This window comes from Papilio machaon, chromosome 4 (assembly GCF_912999745.1).
Source record: "Papilio machaon chromosome 4, ilPapMach1.1, whole genome shotgun sequence".
Taxonomy (NCBI): domain Eukaryota; kingdom Metazoa; phylum Arthropoda; class Insecta; order Lepidoptera; family Papilionidae; genus Papilio; species Papilio machaon.
Genome location: NC_059989.1, coordinates 6,228,869 through 6,255,244, shown reverse-complemented (window position 1 = coordinate 6,255,244; position 26,376 = coordinate 6,228,869). Strand labels below are relative to the sequence as shown.

The window sequence follows — 26,376 nt, the reverse complement described above, 5'->3', positions numbered from 1 at the left end:
TAGTAACAAATGAAAAACAATGTAAAAATATGAAAATCACAAAACAGGTTATTTTCAAAAGCCGTTCACACTCGAACTATATCATCGCAGACCGTATTGGAGTGTCTGCGGAGAGCGAAGCCATGGAAGGCGAAGCCGTGGCTAAAACGGCGGCCCTCGCCCGGCGGCGCGGTCACCGTAAAGCGCGGCACGCTGAAGTGCGGCCCCGCGGTCTGCGCGCCCGAGGGCCCGCCCCAAGCCGGCCCCGGGAGGTGCAGGAACGACGGCCGCCGCTTCTTGTGTTGCCGCAGCGCCGGCGGCGCCAGCATTGGACCAGCGAAGCTGTTGCTCTTCGCGCGCCGCTGCGGCGGGTCTTCCTCTGGCGCGTTCATCTCGGACACTTCGGATATCTCCGACCTCTCGGACGCCGAGCCGCTGCGCTCCGTGTCCGACGAACCCGGTGACTCCTCGACAGCCTCGAGCGGCACATCCACCTGCGCGAAGGGGGGCCTCGACACATTCTTAGGCCTATGAATGTTCGCAATGAGGCACCTAATGTGCACATACTCGTTATCGCTGCCGGACGGCTTGGGAAGATGCGGCGGGAAAGACATAGCGTCCGCGATCCCCGCATGCTAAACGGCGCAAGCGCTCCGCAACGCGTCCCGTGACAGATTTGTGAGTGTGGTGCTAGGTGAGTAAGCGCGCGACGGGAAGCACGACGCGTTTAGTGGGCGGGCGGCAGGGCGGGCGGCGCGCGGCGGGCGCGATGAATGAAGCCGGCGCATACGTACGAGCGAGTAGGTGCTGTAGGTACGCAGAGACAAGCGCTTGAGCACAGTGGAGGCGGAGCGCAGCGCGGCGCGCTCGGGGGGCAGCATATTGCGCGGCGGCCACGCACGGTTTGACTCCGCGTACGGCCGCCGGCCGCCGCCAGAGCGGTCACTCTGCGCCCCGCCGCGCACTCATATTAACTATTTTTTATATGTTCGCAGCGGATTATTTGTAATTTCATCTCTACTAGGAAATATTAACGTCACTTATAATTTCTTACTAAGATGAGTCTCCTACTCATATTTATTGTACACAAACAAAAAAAAAAATTGCAAGCAAGAAGATGAACCAAGATATAAGTTTTTCTATTAGGTACTCTTGACATAAGTCGACGCAAAAATATTAACGGTTTTCATAAATTTTAATTAAATAGTTAATAAGAGACTTTTATTAAATAAAAAATATTAATGTAAGGTTAGCCGTCGCATGACTAGATCATTTATTATCATTTACTACATAATTAAAGGATGAATTAACTAATATTACAAGTGACATTTTAAATGATCTACTAGCTACAAGGTATTCATAAGGCGCCTGTTGATTTGCTCACAATACGTAAGCGACCGGATCCGTCTATTTATAATGAAAATAACAAAAACGATTAGAGGTTAAGATCCACGGAGTGCGCGATATAAAAAGAATAACGGGTTACAGGATTCCTTGCGTCCAGCCGCGCAACCACTTCGCCTCTTGCATATTTTCTTAGAACGCATATCTTAACGTTATTTTTTATACATTATTTTGTTGCGTATCATATTTATGTTGTTAAGGTATACAACTAAGTTTACAACTGCTCAATTCACATATCTTAGTATTTATTTACACTTACTAATAAATCTTACAAATATTATATGATTGATGGATGACTGCATGGCTGTTTTTTTAAGGTATTTCCGGAACGGCTGAACAGATCTTGATGAAATTAGGAACATATATAGAACATAGTCTGGAAGAATACATAACCTACTTCTTTTTTTAATTTCGCGTAAAAGGAGTCGCGGGCAAAATGTTTTAGATAATTCGGAAAGACTGTAACTTGAAATTGAAGCCTATTGTATTTTTTTTAATCAAAGTGACAACATTTATATAAAACTAACATATTAAAATATGTATAGGTTATTTATCCTGTGTATTATAATTTTAGCATTTTGTTGCGTTCATCATTCAGCCAGTGTGAACTTAAATTTGGTGAATATTACTATTACTAGCTGTAGCCCGCGACTCCGTCTGCGCGGAATTAAAAAAAAAATAATAATTAGTCTATGTGTTCTTCCAGACTCTGTTCTACATCTGTGCAAACTTTTATCGAGATCCGTTGAGCCGTTCTGGAGATACCTTCAAACAAACATCCATCTATCCATCCAACATTCGCATTTATAATATTAGAATGATTAAAATCGTGTTTTTACTAAAATATATGTATGTAATACATGCTTTAAACATTAAATATCGCAAAATAAACATTTGTAATGGCCACATAACCGCAGCATAATTTTTTAATTTCATATTTAAATATAAAATGTCTATTGCAAAAATATACTTAATATTAATATTGGAAATTGAAATATAAATTACCTGACCATAAGTCCTTATGAAAGACGCCGCCCGAAGCATTTCTATACCTCAACTCAAATAATGCTAATTCAAAAGTACATAAAATCATTTATATAACAAAAACTGTAACTAAATATCTCCATACACGTGTTACACTCGATGTGTATTGGCGATTCAATGACCATATGACCGTACTTATAGGTGATTATGTTATGTAAAGGATTAACTTCTGAGTTTATGCAGTATTAAGTCATAGTTTAAACAAAATTAACTGATAACGCGTTACCTTTATTGCATCTTAATTTACAAATGCTTTATAATATATGGGGTACCTATAAAGCCGTAGTTTACAGTGGTAAATGTTGATAACAGTAATTTCATGGCAAGGTCCTATAAAATAACTAGAAAATTCGCAAATAAAGTAAACAAGAAATATTTAAAAGACGGTTTCTTTTTGTGCAAAAAATTTTGATGGATAAAAAAATCATTGTTTGGTAAAAACATTATTTCATATCTTTACGTTAATTCTTAGATGATATCAATGAATGAGTGAACATTTAAAAACTAATTTGAATTACATCCATTGGTATTTAGAGCAGCATTCAACGGCCAATCGGCTAATCTTTTCTATGTTAATAGTAGGGGACGGTAACTCTGCCAACAAAACGCCAATAAACAACTCGCGATAACACAATGAATGAGTATCGAGTTAGTAACTAATTCGATGCTCGAATTGATACGGTATCGATATTTTATCGAGTTTATCTTGTGTGATAATACTTCATATTGATAATCGTCTACTAATAGTTGTCGAGGTAACGATTTAATAGGCGTAAATAGTTGTGCGAAAACATGATACTGTCGTGAATGAAATAGGTGCTGAAGCTTTCATAATTTAGTATTTTAGGTTTTCTAAAAAATTAATAATAGTATATATAATTCAAAGTCATTTTTATAACGTTGTGAATGTTAATCTTTATAAAAATGTTCTGTAAATATATATTGTTATTAATATGTACATATATTAAAAAAATATATCGCAAGTAAATTTTCCACACGAAAGTATGATATAAGCATTATGTTAAGTTACAACAGGCTGAGCTGGCGCCAGCTATAAATGGAAACCGGCCAACGGAATAAGTTGTTCTACAATTTCACCGATCATCAACTTTTCTACAAACACACCATCCATATTAGCTACGTTAATTAGAAATTGTAAGATATTTATTAGACACATACATACATTTAGCAATAAATATACATAGTTTAATGTAAAATGCTGTCCAAAATAAACCGTCCATTAAATAATGACCTTGACATTAAATCGTAACATTTTGAAGGTTAAATAAACAAGATACCTCACACACAGCTGGTTCTCTAAATGTATCCTTGACGAACTTGTAATATGGAAAGACGCTTCCATAGCTCCTTGGTACACGGAGACCTAGGACTAGGGGTCGGCGCTCGGCCGGCGACCGGGAGGGACCTGCCTCCTCGGACCACATCACAACACACCTCTAATAAAAACATTTATAACGCACATCCACATTGGTAACACATTCACCTTACTATCCTCCATAGTAAACTTATTACGAGGGTAGATTTATAAATTAAATTGGAGTGACATCGCGGGGCAATGGACTCAGGAGGTGAGTCCTGACAAGTAACACGCGGCTGACTGAGCCTCGTGGTATTGATAAGGATTGATTGGAGAAATAAACACTGTTGAAATATATAGAAGTATATTTATCTGACTTATCGGTTTGTTTGTACAATGTTCAGGACTCGCGTATTTACGTTCGTACGTTTACTTTCAACAGATAAAGCTGGCAAAGGAAGTTATTGAGAATGCAAATTTGATTGTGTTCGCACATGACATACGTGTATAGAAATAAACATTTACGATAATATAGGTTTATAAATAATCATAAGTAATTTTCGTTATCTTGTTTCGTAGGACGACATTATTCCCAACATATAGCCGTGCTTACTGGCAACTAAAAGATTAATTTTTAGCCGACTTCAAAAAGAAGGAGGTTATCAATTCGACTGAATTTTTTTTTTTATTTGTGTTACCGCGAATCTCCGTCCCTGGTGGTCCGATTTTGATAAAAATTATTTTAATCGAAAGGAAGTGCTTGCAGGTGGGTCCCATTTTTTTGCTTTTTTTTTTAAATAACTAGAAGACTAGTAGATTTTGAATATAGCTTCAAAATTTTACTAATATTATAAATGCGATTGTTTAAATGGATGGATCTTTCCATGCGTGGATGTTTGTTTTAAGGTAACTCCAGAACGCCACTCGAAATTCGATGAAATTTGGTACAAATAGAACTGAGTCTGAAAAAACACATAGGCTACTTATAAAACTTTTTTTTTAATTCCGGGCGGATGGAGTCAAAAAATTCGCATTTAATAAGATAATTAACGGTTAAATGAAGGATACATTACAATGAAATTCCTTAAAAGTCAATATCATTTAAAGCGCCATCTTGTGGTACGCTTAGACATTAAAGTAAGAAAACGAATGTCTGTGCGTTTCGATTTTCTTAACAGAAGTAGTTTTATCATGTGTTATCAAAGATGGCGCTGTAAAAGTATATCATAGTATTTATTAAACGAACAGATTCCAAGATGAAAATTATGTTTTAATCATATGTATTATGTAATGCTATTTTATTCCAAGCTTGAATTTATAAAAAAAAAAAACAAATTGTATTATCAGATCTTTTATGTACATTGCGATAATTCAATCTGCATGGTAATTAAAGGTTTTTGGCATAGGAATACGTTTATTACCGCCATGCTACCGTGTAACTGTTGTTGGCAACCACCGCTAATGACTTTATCACGGTTTGATTTCGTCAATTGAATGTCAAATGAAAAAACTCTATAACAATCAACGTCCTCGACCGCGAAGCAGGTACGGAAAACAAAACCCAAATTGCTGTAATTTTTTATCCGCAAATGAATGCCAAGCACTTTATCAACAAAAGTACGTTTATATTTCCTTCATTTATCAATGAATTAAAAATTCGGAATAATGAACTACTGTTTAACTGAAACTTATGTAGAAGTGTTGTTACTAACTTGTTTCACGACACGTGCCGGAACGATAATGTCGCAATTTTTTTCCTAGTTGCTAGCTGGTGTCAATCGCTTTTGGCGTTGATATTTGTTACACAGTGCTCAACTTTTCAACCTCCACATTTACCACTTTACAGCTAAAGCAGGTCTGTGAGGTTAGGTTTATGGCTCGCACAATATTCTCTATACTATAGTATAATCAAAACTCAGAACTCCGATGAAACGTAACTTAAATATGTATAAAGATATAATTAAATGAAAATTGATAAAATGAATTGACAATTTTGAAGGAGGAAAACCCGGTGTCGATTCGGTTCGATTAGAGAAGCTATGATAAATGAAACTATTGTATAACTGTATCACATTTCTAACATCGTTTGCATATATTTGTTGCAAAGATGAATGCGATAAACAAATACTAGCGGTGTCTGTCACTTATCGCACGTATCATTTTGCTAATGATGCTTGGTTGGACATGGTTAAATCATTTTTTTTACTTATTTATTTATTTCATGTAACATTAGGTAGATACACATATAGGAAAAATATTACATTAGTTTTTCTATATATATAATTACAATACTACAATATTACACACACACTATAAACAATTTAGCAGATTCATTATACTAAATACAACTAAAAAAATATTGAGAGGTGTCAAGGGACACCCGGATGGAACGAAGTTCCTTTCAATTAATTAGTGAAGAAACCAATGTTTATTCTATGAATAAAAAACTTAAGTCTTCACAAGAAGTACATTTTATTTCTATGAATTTTCATTATATATTGTCACGTCGTTGCCATGGTGAAGTAGCGCTCATTCGTCGTTAACATACTTACTATAGCAAAAAGTGTCGTGACAACTTTTCGTAAGAATTTTTTCCGTCTACCCTTTCACAACGCGCGATAAGGAACTTCGTTCCAAAAAAAATTTGTGTCTCATAGGTAAAGTTTGCTCTTGTCGAGTGAGATTTAGTTACGTTACGTTACACGTCGAACAGACAACCTTTTGGGGCCAAAGCATTCCCCTCTTTTAAAAAAAAACCTTTTGGGCCATGAGTTTTTAATTTGTAAAATAAATTCGTGTTAAACCAAATATGGACAGAACCCCAAAGTAAATTTTGTTCTTTATAAATAGCGGTCTCGATTACACAAGTGCTAAAGATCTCGTCTTTTCTTTTGTTTTGTCACCTTCTTACGTAAGCTATATATGCGGACGTTTGTATGATTCATCTTAAATTAAATTATATGTTACTGTGATAGTTCATGTTAACAATGTGTGATGATAAAATAAGAAATAATATTTCACGGAAATCAAGCAAATTAAATTTAGTACCGAAATATGAAACGAAATAAGATGACTGTTCGTTACTTTTGTTTAGTTCCCAAATAAACCTAATATTTGACGCTTTAAAAACCTGCAGATGCTTATTTTTTTTAATCTCAGGGATGTATTCAGTGACCTGAGAATAATCTCCAAGCGAGCGCGGGACATTTCCATACCTCTAACTGTTAGAATCTAACATATATGCGAAGTCGTGTATCCGTCAGCTCTTTATTTAGTCTGTTATATTTATAATTCATTATGAGCAGGGCCGGCGCTGTTGGGCGACCGCCCAGGGCGCTGGGCAGATGGTGCGGAAGGGGCCACGGGTCCCTCACCTTCCGACTCACGCAGGTGCTGTCCGGACACGGTTGTTTCGGACAGTATCTGCGTCGGATCGGAAGGGAGGAGACGGCGTCGTGCCATGGGTGCGGCGACGACGAGGATACGGCGCAGCACACACTGGAAGTGTGCTGCGCCTGGACAGAAGAGCGCCGCACCCTGGTGGCGGCGATAGGTGGGGACCTCTCACTTCCTGGCGTTATACGCGCCATGTTAGGAAGTGAGAGGTCCTGGGACGCCGTTGCCTCCTTCTGCGAAGAAGTGATTTCGCAGAAGGAGGCACAGGAGCGGGAGCGCGAGAGAGACCCTCTGGCGCCCCCGCTCCGACGCCGTAGAGTGGGGCGAAGGAGGCGGCAATTCGCCGCCGCCCTTCACCCCACAAATATGTGAGAGGAGCCCCCCCCCCCCGTGGGCGACAACGCAGGCGGGGTCACGGAAGTAAGCTCACGCGTTCCCGTGGCCCCGCCATAATGCGTCGGAGGGCAGTCAGGTTTTAGTGGGTATTCCGGTCGCCTTCTGCGGCCGGCGAGTCCCACACTCCCTACGCCATTGCACAGCCCGGCGTAGGGGTGCGTAAATGCATTTCCTGACGTTAAAAAAAAAAAAAAAAAAAAAAAAAAAAAAAAGGGGCGCTGGGCAGAAAGGGGCGCGATACGTCTGCGAATTATACAATCTCACTAAATACCATTAAGCTATTCCCAAAGTCATGATAAAAAAGAGGAGGCCGTAGAAATCTCGCCTACGTCCCTTGTTGAACTAAAATAGCTAAAAATAGCTGGTGTAAAACTGTATTCGCTACAAAACTATGAATAAATAAATATGCAAAATGAATTATTTCTTGTAATATATCTTCAGATGGAATTCTACAAGGGGGTATAGACGTTTACCTCACAATAAGATATTATACACTCACATACAGGAGTAAATGTACAGCTTTTAATTTTTTAATCAAATTAATTACATCATTTTTAACCATTCCATTAATTAATAAACACTAGCTGTCGCCCGCAACTCCGTCTGCGCGCATTTGAAAAAAACTTAATAGGGTTATGAAAAATAGATAGTAGCCAATTCTCAGACCTACTGAATATGAATATAAAATTTCATAAAAATCGGTCAAGTATGGTAACTAACATTGTGACACGAGAGTTTTATATACAAGATGTCTTATGACATTGGAAACTATTTCTGTCCGTACTCCAAACTTTGAGACTAACGATTAAAGTTAACTGGTTAATTTATATGGGATATGGTACCAAACTATGTAAACTTTGTCAAGAATATGTGAAAGCGATACGAAGGTCGAAGAGTTCAGGCGCCATTATTTGTATTAATTGGCTACTTGCATTAAGATAGTAGATGGAAATACCTTAACATAAAGTTAAATATAGACTAAACAACAATTCACAGGCTATATAAGACGGTATTTTGTGCCTATTTGATTTTCGACATTTTGACGATGACCTTCGGAGTTGGTGGCGGTGACGAGGATTCGAACTAATAATAGAGATACAATAAACTGTCAGTAATATTACCAGGCGTGTTTAAGTTGGAACGAAGCATAAGATGTAATTTTCACGCAACAATCGTATCCATATATAAGGTTAGTGTCATCTTAATAACTTGTAAACATTTGTTATTTAATACGGTTCGAATATAATAATGACAACCTCTAAAGTCTAAAGCAATGCAGATATTTGCAGAGACTGCAACATCTTTAGTTTCAAGGACGGAATGAGATCGATAAAGATCGTGGCTAGTGATGCTGTACATTGAACGCCACTTAATATTCACAATAAATTTAATACAATGGAAATTCTTATAGCTTTGATTGAAATATATGTAATAATAGTGCGAGCATAGTAAGATATTAACTTTCATTTTAAGAATTATAACTACAACCATTCAGTCCCCTACATTACAATTCAGATTTACGTAATTTTCATCCAAAACGCCTTTGTAGTCTAAAGAGGCAAAGAAATTTGTGTTTTTTTTTTCCAAAAGATATAGGCGTTATTTAGTTGTTCTTGTATACGAACATGTTTTGGATTATCGCCAACAGTTATGTTTGCGATAGCAAAATACGAAACCTAAAGGCATTATATTGTTGGTCTGTAACAATGATATCCTTTTATCAAAGTTAAAACTTGATTAAACTCAGTAACAAATTAATGACTGGGCTTCTAATGTTGGATCTAAAGTTGATACTTTAGATGTATTGGTTTTCAGCCTTTTAAGTGATTTCTCAGTATTAAAACTTCATCACGAGAACAATGCGTTGGAAACAAATCTATTTATTTCCACCTAAGGGTAGCTATTTTTCGTGCTCCTAGACTTGCGTCATAAAGTAGCAATATGGGCGAGAATGTTTTTAAATGAATTATTCGCTTTATCAGAGTTCTGTTACAATGAGTAGCGGTGAACGTGACACAATTTAATTTTGCTCCCTTTCATCCAAAACTGGTTCTTTACTCGATTGCGAATGCAATAAAAATGCATGTATATTTATAAACTCAACGTAACTAATAAATACAATCTCTCATCTATAGTTAAAATAACGTTTAGAATAAAATAAAAAATTGTACGAAATATTACAAAGCGCTTATAAATGTCAGGTATATTGAATGTTGATTTTCGTGACCGCATTCTATGCAACATAGATCGCAATATACAAAAAACAAAATAAGGACACTACAACGGTCATGACCCAGTGGCCGAGTAGGCAGAGATCATGGAGTCATATTTGGCAAGTTAAAATTCCAATTGCACTTTTTTTACAATATTTTAGTATTTCGTTTTAATAAATGTAATTAGTATCGCTAATGATATTATTTATCAGCATAATGTATGACTTGATTTTCTAGTGATTAGATAATATTGTTTAAATATATCAATAAGGCAAAGTGAATAATTTATTATAAAGTTTGTGATAAGCGCCTTCAAGATCTAACTTAAAGTTAATCAATTATAGTTTTAAAGTTTACCTTTATAATATGCAGGTATTTTAAATAGTTATGTCGTATTGTGTGCATCAGCACCTACAATACTTCCAAATGGAACTGCAGCAATATTCCGGACTTTAGAGCTATCCAAAAATTTGGAAAATCTAATGATAGTTAGTCTTGATATATATTAAAAGATAGATTCACAATCTTAAATAGTATTTATCAAATTGTAATATGCATATAGACAAAGAATCAAGACTGATAAAATCATTTCAGCAGGTACGCTGAAATTCGTGGTTTGAGTGATTCGTATAAAAAATATATATACACAACATGTAAAAAATACCGCATGTATTTAGCCATTTAATCTTGAGCGTCGATATACGCAATTTATTCTAGCATTGCATAGTAAGTAGGTTCGTAATGTGTCATGAGTGAGCACTGTATAATGGGTGCCGACCACCTCAGTCGAGGTCTTATATCTACGCTATAATGAATATTATTTGATAATGCACTGATTTAAAATGTTATTGAAGAATGAAGCACGTATTATTGCATGTAATTTACTCTGAAAATCCAACGAAAGAAAACTACTATAAAGTTTACGAGAAACATGAAAACAAGCTGCAACAGACATGCGTTGCAATGCCGCGTGAAGTAAAAGCCTAAAATTTCGAAGCAAATAAAATTAAAGAAAAAGAAAAAACATTGTTAAGACATTTTTCAGAAACATTTTAGCGCAACGTCATCAGATCATTTATCTAAATTAATGCGATCCGATTCAATGATTTAGGTAGGCATCGTGGTCAAGAACAAACAATGATTTTTATTTATATAGAAAAAGACAGAACACACCAACATCTAACTAAGCGTTTCTACGTTCCTAATTTAATTAGCACAAACAAATATTGAGTGACAGTTAAGGAATTTACGATCAACTAATACCCGGTATGGTTGTGAAAACTTTACGATCGTATTATCACGTCGTTGCTGTACCACATTATCTTTAGTTGTGAAATGGGACATCTCATCACGTGACAAAAAGATTGACAATGTCCTAGAAATCAACCATAGCTCTGTATAAATAACATACCCTCTACTACAAAATTAATGTAATACTATATCATATATTTATATTCTTATTCGATATTGTAAATAACAAATATCAATCACATAGACAATAATTATTTAAATTTTATATGGCAACACATTTCTATTATGGGTTATTCAACGACAAAAGCTATAAATATTTCTTGTGAAAAGGAACAAAATTAACAATGTTTATTCAAAAAGGGCCTAAATCTCAAGTGCTCGGCTCTGGGTAATTGTCTTCAATAGTCGAGAACTAAATTGAAAGCACGCGGTTCATTTGAGATGATAAATCCATGCTTGGGCATCGTAGCTGTATTAATACCTACACTAAAAAAAACTTCGTCTTTTACTGGTGCAGAAAAAATATATATAAAAAGCTAGTGTTTCGCCAATGTAAAGTCAAGGTAATCATTTAATTTCTATGAACTGCTGTTATCATTTGCACGCATAACCTCATTAATTCTTTAGACTAACCTTGCTTGCTTACATGGGATTGAACTTCACATTATAATTATGTTAAAAGGAATTTAATTTTATTAGTAAAATATCATTTAAATCACTGTATTTGATAAGTCGTAAAGTTTATGAAAGTGCGAATAAAACTCAAACATAAATCTTTTAGAAACAGTCGAAATTAAACAATCAAACTTAATGAAAATTGTAAAATCGATATTTTTCACAAAAATAATCGTATCATTAAAATGCCAAAATTTTAAGATGATATTACTGAGCAGCCACCGAAATGATTTTCATTTAGTTTTCTATTAATGTGTTAATAGAAAAGCACCAAAGTACAATAGCGATACACGTCCAATTTATTATATGAAGGCAACGTCAATGGAGTGTTATAATATTTTTATCACAAAAGACTTCTGAAGTCAATATATAATACAATGACAGCAAAATAACAAAAGGTACTTCATCGCATTCGTCGACTTCGAGGCCGTATGAAATCATAGAAACATTAACTGGGACAAACCGATATTACGAAACAACAAATTAAACTGATGTACGTACACACAAACCCAATTTTGCTCAGAAAATAAGAAATTGATGTAAAATATGACATGATTCATAACTATATTTTACAACATTTTTAACTTATAAAAGCAGCGAAGCAGTTTCGTATCATTTACAAATCAATACTCGAGAAAATAAATGAATATATTATGATTTTTTTTTTAATTACTTCTAAATCACGGAGTCTTTGCCTGTAATTAGTTTAAGGTGTATTATATTATATGTATAAAATTCTCGTGTCACAGTTTTCGTCACCGTACTCCTCCGAAACGGCTTGACCGATTCTCATGAAATTTTGTGAGCATATTCAGTAGGTCTGAGAATCGGCCAACATCTATTTTTCATTTTTTTTTAACTGCGCGCGGACGGAGTCGCGGACGACAGCTAGTATTACATGTATTCTCAACACAAAAGGTACAGACTAAAGATTACTAAGATTTCAATGACAAATACAACGTTGATTTTTTGATAATAAAAAATATATTATAAGTACGATCTGTATAGATTTTGTAATAAAATAAGTAGTTGCATCAGTTTTTAAAGTTTATCAGTGGCTCGTTGCCTTTCTGACCTATATAAGCGTGACTACACAATTATGATAATGCATCTGATTTGCGGAAATTAATTTAACTTAAACGGTTCGTGTAAATAATCAATATAATTTTATGATATGGTATTCAAACATTTATTTCTAAGTGAACATTTATTTTATAGTTGCAATTGATGTTAAAAGTGAAATTAGTTAAAAAATTGTTACGTGGAACATTCACTGTTGCAATATCTCAGGCGTTTGAAGTTCCAAATTAACTAATGCATTCTCAAGAAAGTGACATATTCTATCTTTAGCTTGTTGATGTCTAGAGATACATGATAAAAATTGTTTGATGTGTCACCTCTTTGTTGATTCGGAACTTATAAAAATGTTACCCAAAATGATATGCGACAACATTGCGATCTAACAACCACAAGATAACATGCAAAGACAATTTGCCTTTTAGATCAACGTGATCATATCAGATATTGTCACAGTCAATAATTACAATTAATCCCATAGATAATACGCTATAGTTAAGACCAACAATAATAATGATTAGAGTGCACAACATATCAATTGCACGTGGGATTAACTAAATTAAAATTTGCTTTTATTTATGAAGGTAAAGATTTAAGTACTGAGGAGTACAAAAATATTTATTCTATGCTATGCTATTCACTTATCACAAAAGGCGACTTTGTTTTACATTTATTAACTATATTATTAGTATTGTTGATAGACGTTCCCAAGTTCTTGCTCTTGTATTTGTTTGTTTACTTCATTCAATTACACCAAAATATACTTCATCATTATCATAATATTGCACGCCCGAAGGGGTATCTAGAGGGTATCAGAGCGTCGGTGGCTCAGGGGTTAAGCACTTGACTTGCAATCTGCAGGTCCTGGGTTCGAATCCCGCCATGTACCAATGTGTTTTTCGATTTTCGATTTACATATGTACATTTATCCGACGTTCTTACGGTGAAGGAAAACATCGTGATGCAACCTGCACATATCTGAGAAGAAATTCAATGATATGTGTGAAGTAAACCAACCCGCACTTGGCCAGCGTGGTTGACTATGGCCTAGTCACCCCTAACTTGGGGTAGGCTCCGAGCCCCTCTGTGGGGACGTATAGTGAGCTGATGATGAAGGGGTATCTAACTGTGTTGTAGCTGTTTATAAATGTTTGTAACTTTATAACAATGTAATACAGTTAGCAATAAATTAATTATTATTATTATTAAATTATATAAATAAATGATTTTCCAAGACCGTGAAATTATACGGACCTGAGATATATGTAACCTTAGACATTGTAGAGTTTTTTGAAGTCGAGTTATCTGATAATTAAGTTTATTGCAGACCGGGAAGTAGACATTGCTTAAATATTTCAACAATTCGAATCAATATTGACTAGAATTATGTACGGGACTGTACCTATGAATTATGGACTGGACGAATTATGTATTATATACTGGACTGCAATCTGCAGGTCCAGGGTTCGAATCCCGCTATGTACCAATGTGTTTTTTTACATATGTACATTTATCCGACGTTCTTACGGTGAAGGAAAACATCGTGATGCAACCTGCACATATCTGAGAAGAAATTCAATGATATGTGTGAAGTCAATCAACCCGCACTGGGCCAGCGTGGTTGACTATGGCCTAGTCACCCCTAACTTGGGGTAGGCTCCGAGTACCTCGGTGGAGACGTATAGTGAGCTGATGATGATTCAATATTTGAGTATTAATACAACAAGTGTTTAACACCACAGTAGCTATTATGTAAATGAATAAGAATGGTGAATAATAGTAGGTCTAAAAATAAATATTGATTACAAACCGTACGTGCCTTAAATCTCAATTCAGACGTTCAGTATTGTATGTATGTAATCTAGATTCCAATATAGCACTTAAAGTTTAGAACTATTGTAGTCTTTGTGTCACAAAGTCGTATGACAAAAATTATAAAATAAAATAGAGCCCCATTGGGCGTCATCTAAGTTTTCTATCTATGCTGATTAATCTTCAATATCTCAGCAGCAAGTACAACGTATAAGAACATTTGAAAATTCTATAGTAAATAAAATATGCGGCATTTTGATCAAGTCTATTTAATGTACGAAAATAGAGTTTTAAAAATTTAATGTATAAACTTCGAGCTTCATATCAAATTCTGGGTGAGGCGATGATGTCAGATGGGGAGGGGCGACGTATACTCTAGAATTTAGTGACAACATACAACATAGTAATCACTACATAACGAGTAGTTGTAACTCGTAGTCGTGGTAATCTTGAGGACATCAGCTATTTTATTATTAGTAAACTTTTACTGAATACTTAGCCAAGGGCTAATATGTAACTGAATATGTTTACGAAATAAAATACAAATGTTGATGACCTACATAATTTAAATAATTTACGAGAAATATAATTCAGATTCACAATACACAATACTGGTCACTGCACCACACATTGGCGGAGTGTGACTCAAACTTTGATAGTGAGTTCAATTGTGAGGATTGCAGTGCGTTCAGTGCGTCGAGTTTAATACAAGCGATTCGTTCTCGGTAATTTATCGTTAGTATACAATGCCTACAGCTGTAAACTGTATTGTCACGCGGAAGCAATTGACTTTGTAAAACAATCGTATTGTACAGATCAATTAGCAGCGAGCACGTATTATTTCGCCTTATCTTATAGGAATAAAACTTTTCTTGATATCATCGAGTTCCAGATTTTATTTTGCTTTCAACATTCAAGTGTGACCATCTTTGATAACGTTTGAAATATGTCTAGATATTGTATCAACAGGTATACAGTAAACTTATGTTATCTCGATGTACAAGCGTGCAATTGGAATTATGTATATATTTATGGCAAAAGAATTACTTTGTATGATTACAAAGTAAATAAAAAACAGATTTAATATTTAGATAAACATCGACCACGACTTTACATACGTATAAAGTTACGACAACATTGTCAAATGTTTATGTAAATAGTCTGTCATGTGATAGTTCAGTTATTACTCGTGAAACACCGACTTCCTTCGAAATCTCTTTTTTTGGTCAAAGGCAAAACAATTTCGTCTACTAATTATATCGATTTCTGCGCAGTATAAAAACGTGTTATACCTATGTTTCCGCCATTTGTTTAAATCTAGTTATATAACAGGAAATAATAGCACTGTATGAAAGATTCCAGTGCAAAATCTCACGATCGTTTGACCTTTCATGTACGAAACAATGTATACTAACAAAATGTTCGTTTAACGCTTTTGTTATCTTCTGTTATGTTTTCTTTATATTACCTTTAGTAACCTTTGCTTTTATTTTAATTATATTAATATTATATAGAAAAATAAACACAAAATGTCAGTGTCTCATATCAAGTGTTATTTTTTATTACCCATCGGTCACCCTATTGAAAATATTTAACAAATTATCGTAGATGTTAAATTGTTTACATTGTTTGTATATTGTTTACGTAGATGTTAAACTACTCTACCGAAGTAAAGACGATCTCGGTGACATCTCCACTAAATGTCCCCACTTTAGGAAGGTTACCGAATGTAATACTGTTTTAATAAATGTACTTTTCGCGATAAAATCTTTAATATGCTATGAATAGTAAAGTCTCGGGCCCATGACGTCGAACTCAGGTATAAAGGTTACAAGGGCAAAGTGACAATGCTACAAAGTGGTTTACAAAAATGTAAGATATATTTGTACAACTTAAATTTGTATTTAAATATACTTTTTAATCTTACTATCTTACTAATAACATAAATGCGAATGTTTGGATGGATCGATGGATGGATGTTTGTCAGAAGGTATCTCTAGAACGGCTGCATGGACCTCGCTGAAATTTGGCATAGATGTAAAACAATTTGAAAGAACACGAAGGCTAGTAATTAAGTGTTTTTTTTTAAATTCCAAGTAGACGTATTCATGGGCAACAGTTAGTATTAAATAAAGCACCGCTAGTTCTTTTTTACAAATTTACGAAGTGAAAAATTAATTTTGAAAGTAAAATATATTTGACCACAAGCTGCCATGAGCTTGAACATGTAATTTGCAAATTCATCTTATTCTACACGATGTCAAGGTCTAAAAAACAATTGACCCAACAGTTTTTTTCCAAAGAGGAAAATCCACAACGTGTGTCTTGTTAAATTCAATGGTTTAGGTAGGTAAATGTTTTCGACAGGTTAATGGGTTATTTGACGAAGTGCACTGAGAGATGCTGTAAAGAGAAAGTCTGGGAAAGTCGCGGATGCCAAGTGGCGGATTAAAGGCATCGTGCTGCAAGAGGACACGACAAAAACGAACCTGTTCCATGCTCAATAAGAACTTAACGACATTTTGTTAATGAACATTGAACATTTGACACATTAACGTTTGACCACTACCTCGTGTGCCTTGTTGGGTTCCCCGCTCCATCGGTCTCTCCAGTGTATCAAGTGGTGCAAATGATTCTTGTAATTATGGTGTCGGTGGTCACGTTTCTTGCGGAAGTCAGTAGGGGATGGCGGCGCCGTCAGGGACTCCCGCCGGCAGCCGGCCAACATTATCGACGGAGGCGGCTGCGAGCGCAACAGGCGCTCAGTTTCCGGTTCATCGCTGGAAACACTATCTGTCAGGAGTCGCCTCGGCCTCGACCCGCTTTTTTCCATTCCAAACTCGTCTTCGTTCTTCATAATTTCTGACCTACTGAGGACACGATATAGATCCGAAGAAACGATGTGCAAATTTTAAACAATTTGTCGTTTGGCGCGAGTGACGAGCATAACGTATAAGTATGTAGGGCGCCGCGACTCGGAGAGACGTAGTCGCGAGCACCGCCGCGCGCAGACTGCGGCGCGACCCGGCCTCACGTGGGCGCCGCCGGTCGCCGGCGCCGACGTCAACACAGCCAGCAGTCATGCCTACCGGCGCGCATGGATCGGCCATGGTGTTAAAACAACTCAACTATTGTTATTTACGATAAAAGTAAATGTCAAGTTGTAGTAGAGCAAAAGTGATTTTAAAGGTTAATACAAATCCGGCAATTAATAGGTATAAAATATTTGTATAAAGTTATATACAAAAAGTAGAAAAATATTTGAATTATAAACTATATTGATGATTAAAGTGAGATAATGTAATCGAATCTTGGTTAAAATATATATGATCCTTAATATCATCATCAATACAGCATGGCTGTTGTTATTTGACTAAAACAACCTTGGCAGAACCAGTGTATATATTGTGTTATTTTTTTATAACTAGATAATTGTATGTTTTATAACCATCAGTGTGAAACTTTGACAAAAAAATGTATTATGAATGATCATAGTTTGAATAGAATGAAGCATAAAAAAATGTTGTAAGCATCAGATAAATTTCCCAGCCTTAAAAACTATGTGTAAGGTATACCTATTGTAGGTTTTATAATTTATAAGTAGTAAGTGTAAGTGGCACTTGTCTCCTCGCCATTTGGTACCTAGTAAATGAAATCATTCATAGATAGATTGGGATCTACACTTATACTTTGAATATAAGAATTACTCAAATGATCAGGTGATCAAAATGAAGCTTAGATTTTAACTATAACACATAACATAGGTTTGTACAAACTTTGTATGTTATACATACAAGGTATAACGGTTAAAAAAAACAAGTATTGAGAAATGTAAATTTTCAATAAAACAACTGTGTTCATGATTTTTAAATTTATAAACTACATCGTCATAATGATTTTAAATGGTTAAAGGTACTTTACTATAATATTTGCATAATAATTAAGCATTACTTATTCATACCTGAGGATTAAATGTTATCTGGTCTCTGTAAGCGGATGTTTTTCAATCCTTACACTTATCACATCACACTGTATTATAACCACAAAGTTTTTACCACATAGCAAATTTCAGAAAATTATGAACATAAATACAAAACTTGACAAATCTTAAATGAAATTGTATACAGCATGTTATTTGAAGTACTTTTACAGTGTACTTTTGTGTTTTCTTTGCTATTGTTTAGTTTGACATTGAAATTGAAAATTAGAAATTGACGTTAACTTGACATATTACGGTCGGTTTAGCATAGAATAAGTAGTACTTGCTTTATTACCACACATACCGTGGAAGACGTTGGGGACCTGTGTCTGGCAGTGGGCAGACAAAGGCTGATTGTGATGGTGGTGTGGGTACAGATGGTAAAATATTACAATATCAATAGATTGAAGTGCCATCATGACAGATACTTTATTTTATTAATCTTACTTTATGCACCCTATCAAATAGGATTGATAACAAACTTTACTCTTTGATCAACTTTTCGTTGACAGATATAAGAAACCAAGCCAAGTGTCAATGTCAATGTCATATAAATGTGTGTTTATTTATAACCTATTAAAAATACCTTTGTTTAAATTACTATATCAAAATTAAGAATTATTTTTATAACCGCAAATGAATTTTATATAGATATGGCATTACCGCAGAAAAAGTATTACCGACAAAGAGCACATTCTAACCCTATAGCAGATCACTGTTTTGAATAGTAAGTTTTACAAATTTATATTTTGTACATGAAGTTTCAAATGTAGTATTAATCATTTTCTGTTGTAGCCCAGCTCATCCTGACGATTATAATTGGTCAACGCTCTTTCCAAAAACCATAGAACAAGAGCAAAAAAATAAACAGGTTGAATTTCTCGATGTTGGATGTGGATATGGTGGACTCCTAGGTTTGTTTGAATTCTAATCTGAACATTAAACCTACGTAATTATTAAGAGACTTATAATTGGACAAAGTTAGAAAAAGCGCAAGCATCCATTCAGATATAATTACAATGATATAATTACATTTGTGAGAGCCCATTGGATGTAGGTGGTAAAGGGGTAAAGGCAAATCAGTGGGTGAGGAGGAATTAAGACTATCTATTGAGCGTTAGTAACATTTTATGAAGAAAGTCAGTATTGTCATCAAACTTGATGTGAAAATCATTAAAATAGGCTATCAATCAGAAATATTGTTTTCGTATTTTGCCCAGTTTCCTGGACACTTGTTTAATTAAATAATAGGACTCAATTATAACTGGCTGAAAATGGATGGTGCTTTTACATTTTCTATGCATGTAACTTTTTAGTATATCAAATTAAAATTCTAATTGCAGTGACATTGTCTCCTTTATTCCCCAATAACTTAATGCTGGGGCTTGAGATAAGGGTAAAAGTATCAGACTATGTGAATGATAGAATTCAAGCATTGAGATCTCAACATCCAGACCAATTTCAAAACATTGCAGTTTTAAGAACAAATGCTATGAAATATTTACCCAATTTTTTTCATAAAGGACAGGTAATAATTATGTTTGCTGTATTTTCCTCTTGACAAATATTTTGCCTTTATTAAGTGCTAACATTTATTTTTTTATATTTTTCAGCTGAAAAAAATGTTTTTCCTGTACCCTGATCCTCATTTTAAAAAAGCAAAACATAAATGGAGGATAATTAATAAATGGTTGCTCTCAGAGTATGCATATGTACTGGCTGAAGAGGTATGATATAAACTGTTAAAAAATAAATAAACTTATTAAAATTTTATGTATGATTTCGCATGTTTTAGGGAGTTATTTATACAATAACTGATGTAAAAGACCTTCATGAATGGATGGTGAAACATTTTGTAGAACATCCATTATTTGAAAGGATCTCAGATGAAGAGTTAGTAAGTAAACATTTTATTTACAATTAAAATTCAAATAATGTTTTTTGTGTTAGCCATTTATAATATCTACATACCATGTATTCTATTTTAAAATGTTAGATAAAGAAAAAAGACAATCAAAACTATGATGGACTTAAGAGTCTTTGCAGATTAAACTTACTCCCCTCCAATTAAAATCACAGAATGGCATAGAAAAGCAAGCTTTATGTTGTGTGCCTTAAGAGTGAATTTGTCAACTTGAATGTTGAAAGTATAAGATGCTTGTAACTCGCGTGAAGGTTTAATTAGTTGATGCACGCATTGCCTACACATTTACATCAAGTTCACTGATGACTGACCTGTTGATCTCTTATTTGAGGACCCATTAATACTGAATCAATATTTCTAGTTAGAAGGGTATTGGATTGGTGTTGAGTCAGTGTATTGTGTGATGACCCTTAATAGTATGAGATGAATTGCATAAGAAAAATCTTTCACAATTGATAACTTTATTGGATCTATAAAAAATTGATTACATACTTGATATATTAATTATGTCATATGTTTGATAACTTTTTGTTTGTTGTTGCAAAAGCAGATGTAGCATTGTAAACAAGAGAATACTCTTATAAATTCGTATGTGCATTATGTTAAGTAACATGCATAGAATTTCATTATATTAATAAAGTTTAATCTCTATAAAAACCTTTTAAAATAAGATATATCCAGACAACAGTAATTTGAATATTAGAGAAGCACAGTATTGTTAAAATTATTGAAATATTTTACATACTGATAAAATACATTCAATATATATATTTTTATTTTATTACAGAAATCTGACATAATTGTTGATAAATTATATGAAAGCACAGAGGAAGGACAAAAGGTGACACGCAACAATGGTGACAAATATCTGGCTGTATTTAAAAGAATACCAGATGGTTACAATCCTAATTAAATATGAACAATAAAATTGTTTACTAGCCATACTCTTGTTTTTCTCAATAAAACCTTTAAATACTATTTTGTTTATATGATGCATTATTATTTATATAAGCATAATCAAATTCTAAAACTCAATATTACTTAATAGATATATCTCATAACTGTAATAGCTTGCTTAATTTTTTTTCCAATAAGGTAACCCACCTGCTCAGTGGTCTCGAAATGTCTAAATTTCGCCGCATATTTACAATAGCACTTAATATCCAGTCTTTTTTCTCTAACCAAATTTTGTTGTTTAATATGGATAGTAAAACTGCCGCCCATACTTCAGATTGACATGGATACATATGGAGACCTTCTTTGGCAATAACCATAGCTTTAGTACGGTCACCGGCGACATGTTCTGCTATGCTAGCAGTCGCAAGCATTTTTGGTGAATTACAATCTTGTTCACTATAACGGGCAGAAATAATTGCTCGCTGAGCACAACGACTAGCGATTTTCGCTTTGTCTGAAGCTTTTAAGCAATATTGGGCTAGACAAAACCAAAGATTGGCATTACTGGGGTGGTTTTGAAGTGAATCACTTAACAATTTAATACCTAATTCAACATTGTCATCACCAACTAGGTACGATTTTAAAAATCCTATATCGTATCCAAAATCTGGGTCATGCTCATATTTTTGTAATTCACTTAAAGCTAATTTTGATAAGCTTTGATCAGAATGGGCAATGCCTAATGAGCAAATTGCGAATAAACTGTATGGTGTGGGTTTTTTCTGTGATATTTGAATACTATGAAATAGTAATGTTTTTGCATCATCAACACCCTTATACATGTAAGCTATACCAGCCATGGCAACAAGAAGATCCGCCTTTTCATTGTCATTGTTGCTTAACCAATGCAGAGCAGTATCATAAGCTGAATATGCTTCCTCATACAGACCTTTTTTATAAAGTGCAAGAGCTAATCCACACGTAGAGTCTAAACTTGCTTCTGTAATAGCCTTGTAAGTGTTAATAGCATCATCATAATTTCCTATTCTAACTTGAATTCTGCCTATATTCAAAAGAGTAATATTTTTTTTGTCATCTTCAGCATTATCACAACCTTTTTCATAGCTTTTTAATGCACTTCGTAAAAGTCCGTTTCTTTCTTGTAATATTCCTAGAATTGTACATGCACAAGCATTATCAGGTTCAAAACTAGAAAACCACTCAACCAAATCTATAGCATAGGTTACTGCGTGAAGACCCTCTATGACATACTTCAGATCAGTATCGCGTTGACAATCTTCATTCTTTAAGGTACGGCAAACCCAATCAGCATAACCAAGTGCACTTTCTGGATGATAACCGAGGCGCGATGCATGTCGAAATAGATCCATGGCTTCTTCTTCCCTAATTGTTTCTGCTATTATGCCTTGTCCAATCCAACTTTGAGGATAAGATGGCAATGTAGATTGACCTCTCCAAAAGCAGTAATTGGCAAGTTTACAAAGCTGCAGTTTTACATATAATGTTCCTAGGTTGCACCATACCTTTGCTATTGACCATTTACGTGTTAATAATAAGGCTTTGATGAAACAGTGTTGCGCAATATCATATTTTTTCAAAAACATGCATATTTTACCCAATAAGTTCCAGTTCTTCCATACAGAGGGTTTCATTTTTATGCAAGCAAGTGCCAAATTAAAAGATATTTGTAAATGTACTAAATTTTTGGTTTCGTGATAATAAGATAGATAAACAGATGCTAAATCATATGATGTTATTTGCTGCTTCTGTTTTGCAACTCGAGAATAGCAAGCTAGAATTTGTGGAAAAATTACACTTTTTTCTTTTTTAACCACTCCTTCCTCAAAATCACTCTGTGTATTTTTCATATATACAAAAGAATATTTATTTGGTAATTTAGTAATGAATACAAGAGATTCAGCCAACAGATTCCAAAAACAGGAATGTTTTTTTTCTATCGTTAAAGCTTTTGTTAAATAGTTCACAGCAAACTGGGCAGTGTCTCTTGCACTGCCATATAATTTAGCGTTAAACTTTTTCTTTGCAATTCTCATCCATGTTTCGGAAATTCCCTTTAAAGCCAATAACGAAGATGGGTCAACTTTCAATACGGCTTCAAACGTTGAAATAGCATTCTCATATTCTGTTAGTAAAGAGTAGATATACCCAATTCGAGTTAAACAATGAGAGCTTCTTTCTGGGCTTAGTGATATAACCTTGTTATAAGCTTTTAGTGCTGATGTGTAAGAACCTCGAGAATAATATGCATCAGCTAAACATTCAAATGCATTCAAATTATTATGATTCATTTTGATAACATTTCTAAAATTATTTATGGCATTATCCCATTCTCTTCTACTTAAATAATGTAGTCCTAATTTGAAGTCTATCCATTCGGTCATTTTCAAACAATTCTTTGCATTATTTAATAATTCAAAATCTTCATTTTTTAATTGTAATTTAGAATAAACCTCACTTAAATGTTTAATAATATTAGTATCAGTATTATTTATACTATAGGCTTTTTCAAAACATTTCTTTGATTTGCTTACATCTTCTTTATAGTAATAATAATAATATCCTAGATACAAAAATGTATCTGGATGCTCTGAATCCATTTTTGCAGCTTTCAGTAGATTCAAGAGACATTTTTCATATTGTTTCTGTTCCCAATAAGCAATACCCATATAAAGAAAATGTAACATATTACAGTTTTCATTTTCCAGCAACGTTATCACTTCTGTATACTTTTTCTCTTTCAAATAATATAATGCTTGAAGTTCCAAATAGTGCTCTGTTGATTTTAATTTCTGGATTATATGATCAACTGGTTCATTTATTTCAATTAAACATTTTGCAAAATAAGACTGTTCACTTATACTCAAACTTTCCATTGGAAATTCTTTGATTATATTAACAGCATGTTTCCATTTCTTTTGTTCAGCAAGAGACAAAAACAACATTTTCTTTAAATCATTTGCAAAATTAAGATCCTTTACTTTTGTTAAAAAGTTTGTAACAAGTTTTTGTGTCACTGGCCACTTCTTTAACTTTATTGTACATCTAATAATGAATGTAGCTTCTGTGACTTCTGCCTCTTGGTAATTGATCAAAGGGACAGACTGCCTATAAGCTTCAAGGTATAAACCTTTACTATAGTAGATCATACTTTGTAACAAACCAGGATATTTGGAGTTTTCAATTCCTGTTGTTATTTTCTCATAGTAAGATTCAATAGGGAAATCTAAAAAGGAATTATTAACAACAAACTTTTCACACAAATATTTACATAACATTTCTCTCAAAACAACATTTTCAGAGAAAAATGAGAGTTGTATCACTTCTATCACAGAATTGTTGAAGTTTTGTTTCTGTAAGATTAATTTGCCCCATAATATTTGTAAGGATTCACTTGGTTCCTTGTTGTATATGTGAGTAAAAACATCTAAAATTATTGAAATATCTTCTTCTTCACATATAATATCTGCTTTAAGCAAAACAAGTAATTTTTCCTGGGCTGCTTCATGCAGTTTACCATCTTGAATATTTTTCATAAACTCAGCTAATGTAAATAGGGTTTTACCTTTTTTCAATGTTATACCGAGTTGCCCAAGTTTTGTTATGCATTCTAATGCTTTTTCTTCATCTATTTGTAGCTTTAATATTTCTCCATATATAGGAATTAGTTTTAGTTTAGCCACATCATCATCTTTTCGTTCATAGTAATTTGCTAGACCAACCCAAGCTAAAGGATGATCAGGTTTTGCTGCAATAGCTTTTTGATATGCTAGCGGAGCTTGATCAGATTCATTAAGAGCTTTACCCAGTAACACTAACCCTAAATAATTCTGCTTATCTTTTCTTAGAATGTTTTTACAACATTCCTGAGCCTCTTTGAAATTTTTTTCATCTATTAATTTTCTTGCTTCTTTTAATAACGATTTAATATCAGTCATCTGTAAAATCATCTATGATTAAAATTTTCATAGTTTTCTTTGCGTACAATAGTAAAAAGTGTTTTTTGTTAATAATCTTTTGACAAATGTCATTACATTTTTAACCAAATTATTTGTTAGATTAAGAAATGAATAAAATATTCATTTAGTTGAATGTGTGTATGAAATTATTATTAAAATTAACATACCTCGATGATTTAATTGATGATAATTTATATTTTAGCTATTACTGCAATGAGTGACATATCAATGATAGAGTATACAAAAGATTATAGTTATAGCAACCAAGAATCCAAATTATACCTTTTATTTTACTAAATACTTGATAATCTAAAAATCAAGTCTATGACACGGTAATAATAATACCGTGAGTGAGAGAGATACAGTTATACACAATTCCTGTGACGTGACAAAGACAGGGATAACTATCTTCCGTCCCTTTCTGCGTACCAGGGTTTGGGGTTTGTTTGGAACAAAGGTTGTCCCCTACAAACAACCTAGGTTGTCCCTAATAAAGTTTGACATTCGTGCTATTTTTCGAAAATTGTGAGTACTTAGTGGCTGTAATTGTGCAAAAATATTTTGATATTACAGTTTTAGTAAGGTAAAGTTTATAAAACATGGTATACTGCTGTATCGTCGGTTGTAAAAGCCGTAGTGAGCGAAAAGAGAAAAACATAACCTTTCACTCGTAAGTACTGAAACTACGCACTTATTCACATGTATTCATACAAAATAAGGAAGAAAATACAAACTAGTTGTTCTTTACAGTCTTTGTAATAACTAATATGTTAAAATACGGGTAAAATCAGCTAAAATAAAATAGTATTTTTCGAACATTATGCGCCCAAACGCAGATGTCATTTGTGTCAAATAATATACTGTAGATCTGGGAAACAAGCGGCCATATTAAACTTCTTTTCAAATTGGTTGGTTATTACCCGTAAAAATAATACCACCATCTTGTTGTAAAAATTACCCTGAATTTAGGGGAAATAAATTATAGTATGTAAAATGTATATAAATGAAACAAT

The 26,376-nt window shown here is 34.1% G+C and overlaps 3 protein-coding genes across 3 annotated transcripts in view; 1 reads left to right on the top strand and 2 right to left on the bottom strand.

Moving 5' to 3' along the window:
• LOC106720309 (kinase D-interacting substrate of 220 kDa B) overlaps positions 1–17,567 on the bottom strand; it is a 37,762-nt gene extending 20,195 nt beyond the window's left edge. Inside the window, exon 1 of the mRNA XM_045686980.1 lies at positions 17,135–17,567. Coding sequence (XP_045542936.1) covers positions 17,135–17,422 — 288 coding nt within the window. The 5' untranslated portion in view covers positions 17,423–17,567. The remainder of the gene's footprint in view (positions 1–17,134) is intronic.
• A 1,577-nt stretch (positions 17,568–19,144) lies between these two features.
• On the top strand, positions 19,145–21,428 carry LOC106720382 (tRNA (guanine-N(7)-)-methyltransferase). Its single transcript, XM_014515062.2, has 6 exons — positions 19,145–19,271; positions 19,340–19,458; positions 19,888–20,072; positions 20,158–20,271; positions 20,340–20,441; positions 21,256–21,428. The coding sequence occupies exons 1-6, from the start codon at positions 19,198–19,200 to the stop codon at positions 21,379–21,381; spliced, it is 720 nt and encodes a 239-aa protein (XP_014370548.2). The 5' UTR covers positions 19,145–19,197; the 3' UTR covers positions 21,382–21,428.
• Positions 21,429–21,454: 26 nt separating this feature from the next.
• LOC106720381 (tetratricopeptide repeat protein 37) lies at positions 21,455–25,611 on the bottom strand. Its single transcript, XM_014515061.2, has 2 exons — positions 25,531–25,611; positions 21,455–25,342 (listed from the first exon to the last, which is right to left on the bottom strand). The coding sequence occupies exon 2, from the start codon at positions 25,340–25,342 to the stop codon at positions 21,524–21,526; it is 3,819 nt and encodes a 1,272-aa protein (XP_014370547.2). The 5' UTR covers positions 25,531–25,611; the 3' UTR covers positions 21,455–21,523.
• Positions 25,612–26,376: the final 765 nt, after the last annotated feature.

Coding starts and splice junctions, on each gene's coding strand:
- LOC106720382 (XM_014515062.2), top strand. CDS start 19,198: ATGGCATTACCGCAGAAAAAGTATTACCGACAAAGAGCACATTCTAAC. Junction 20,272..20,339: donor CATATGTACTGGCTGAAGAG/GTATGATATAAA, acceptor CGCATGTTTTAG/GGAGTTATTTATACAATAAC. Junction 20,442..21,255: donor GGATCTCAGATGAAGAGTTA/GTAAGTAAACAT, acceptor ATTTTATTACAG/AAATCTGACATAATTGTTGA.
- LOC106720381 (XM_014515061.2), bottom strand. CDS start 25,342: ATGACTGATATTAAATCGTTATTAAAAGAAGCAAGAAAATTAATAGAT.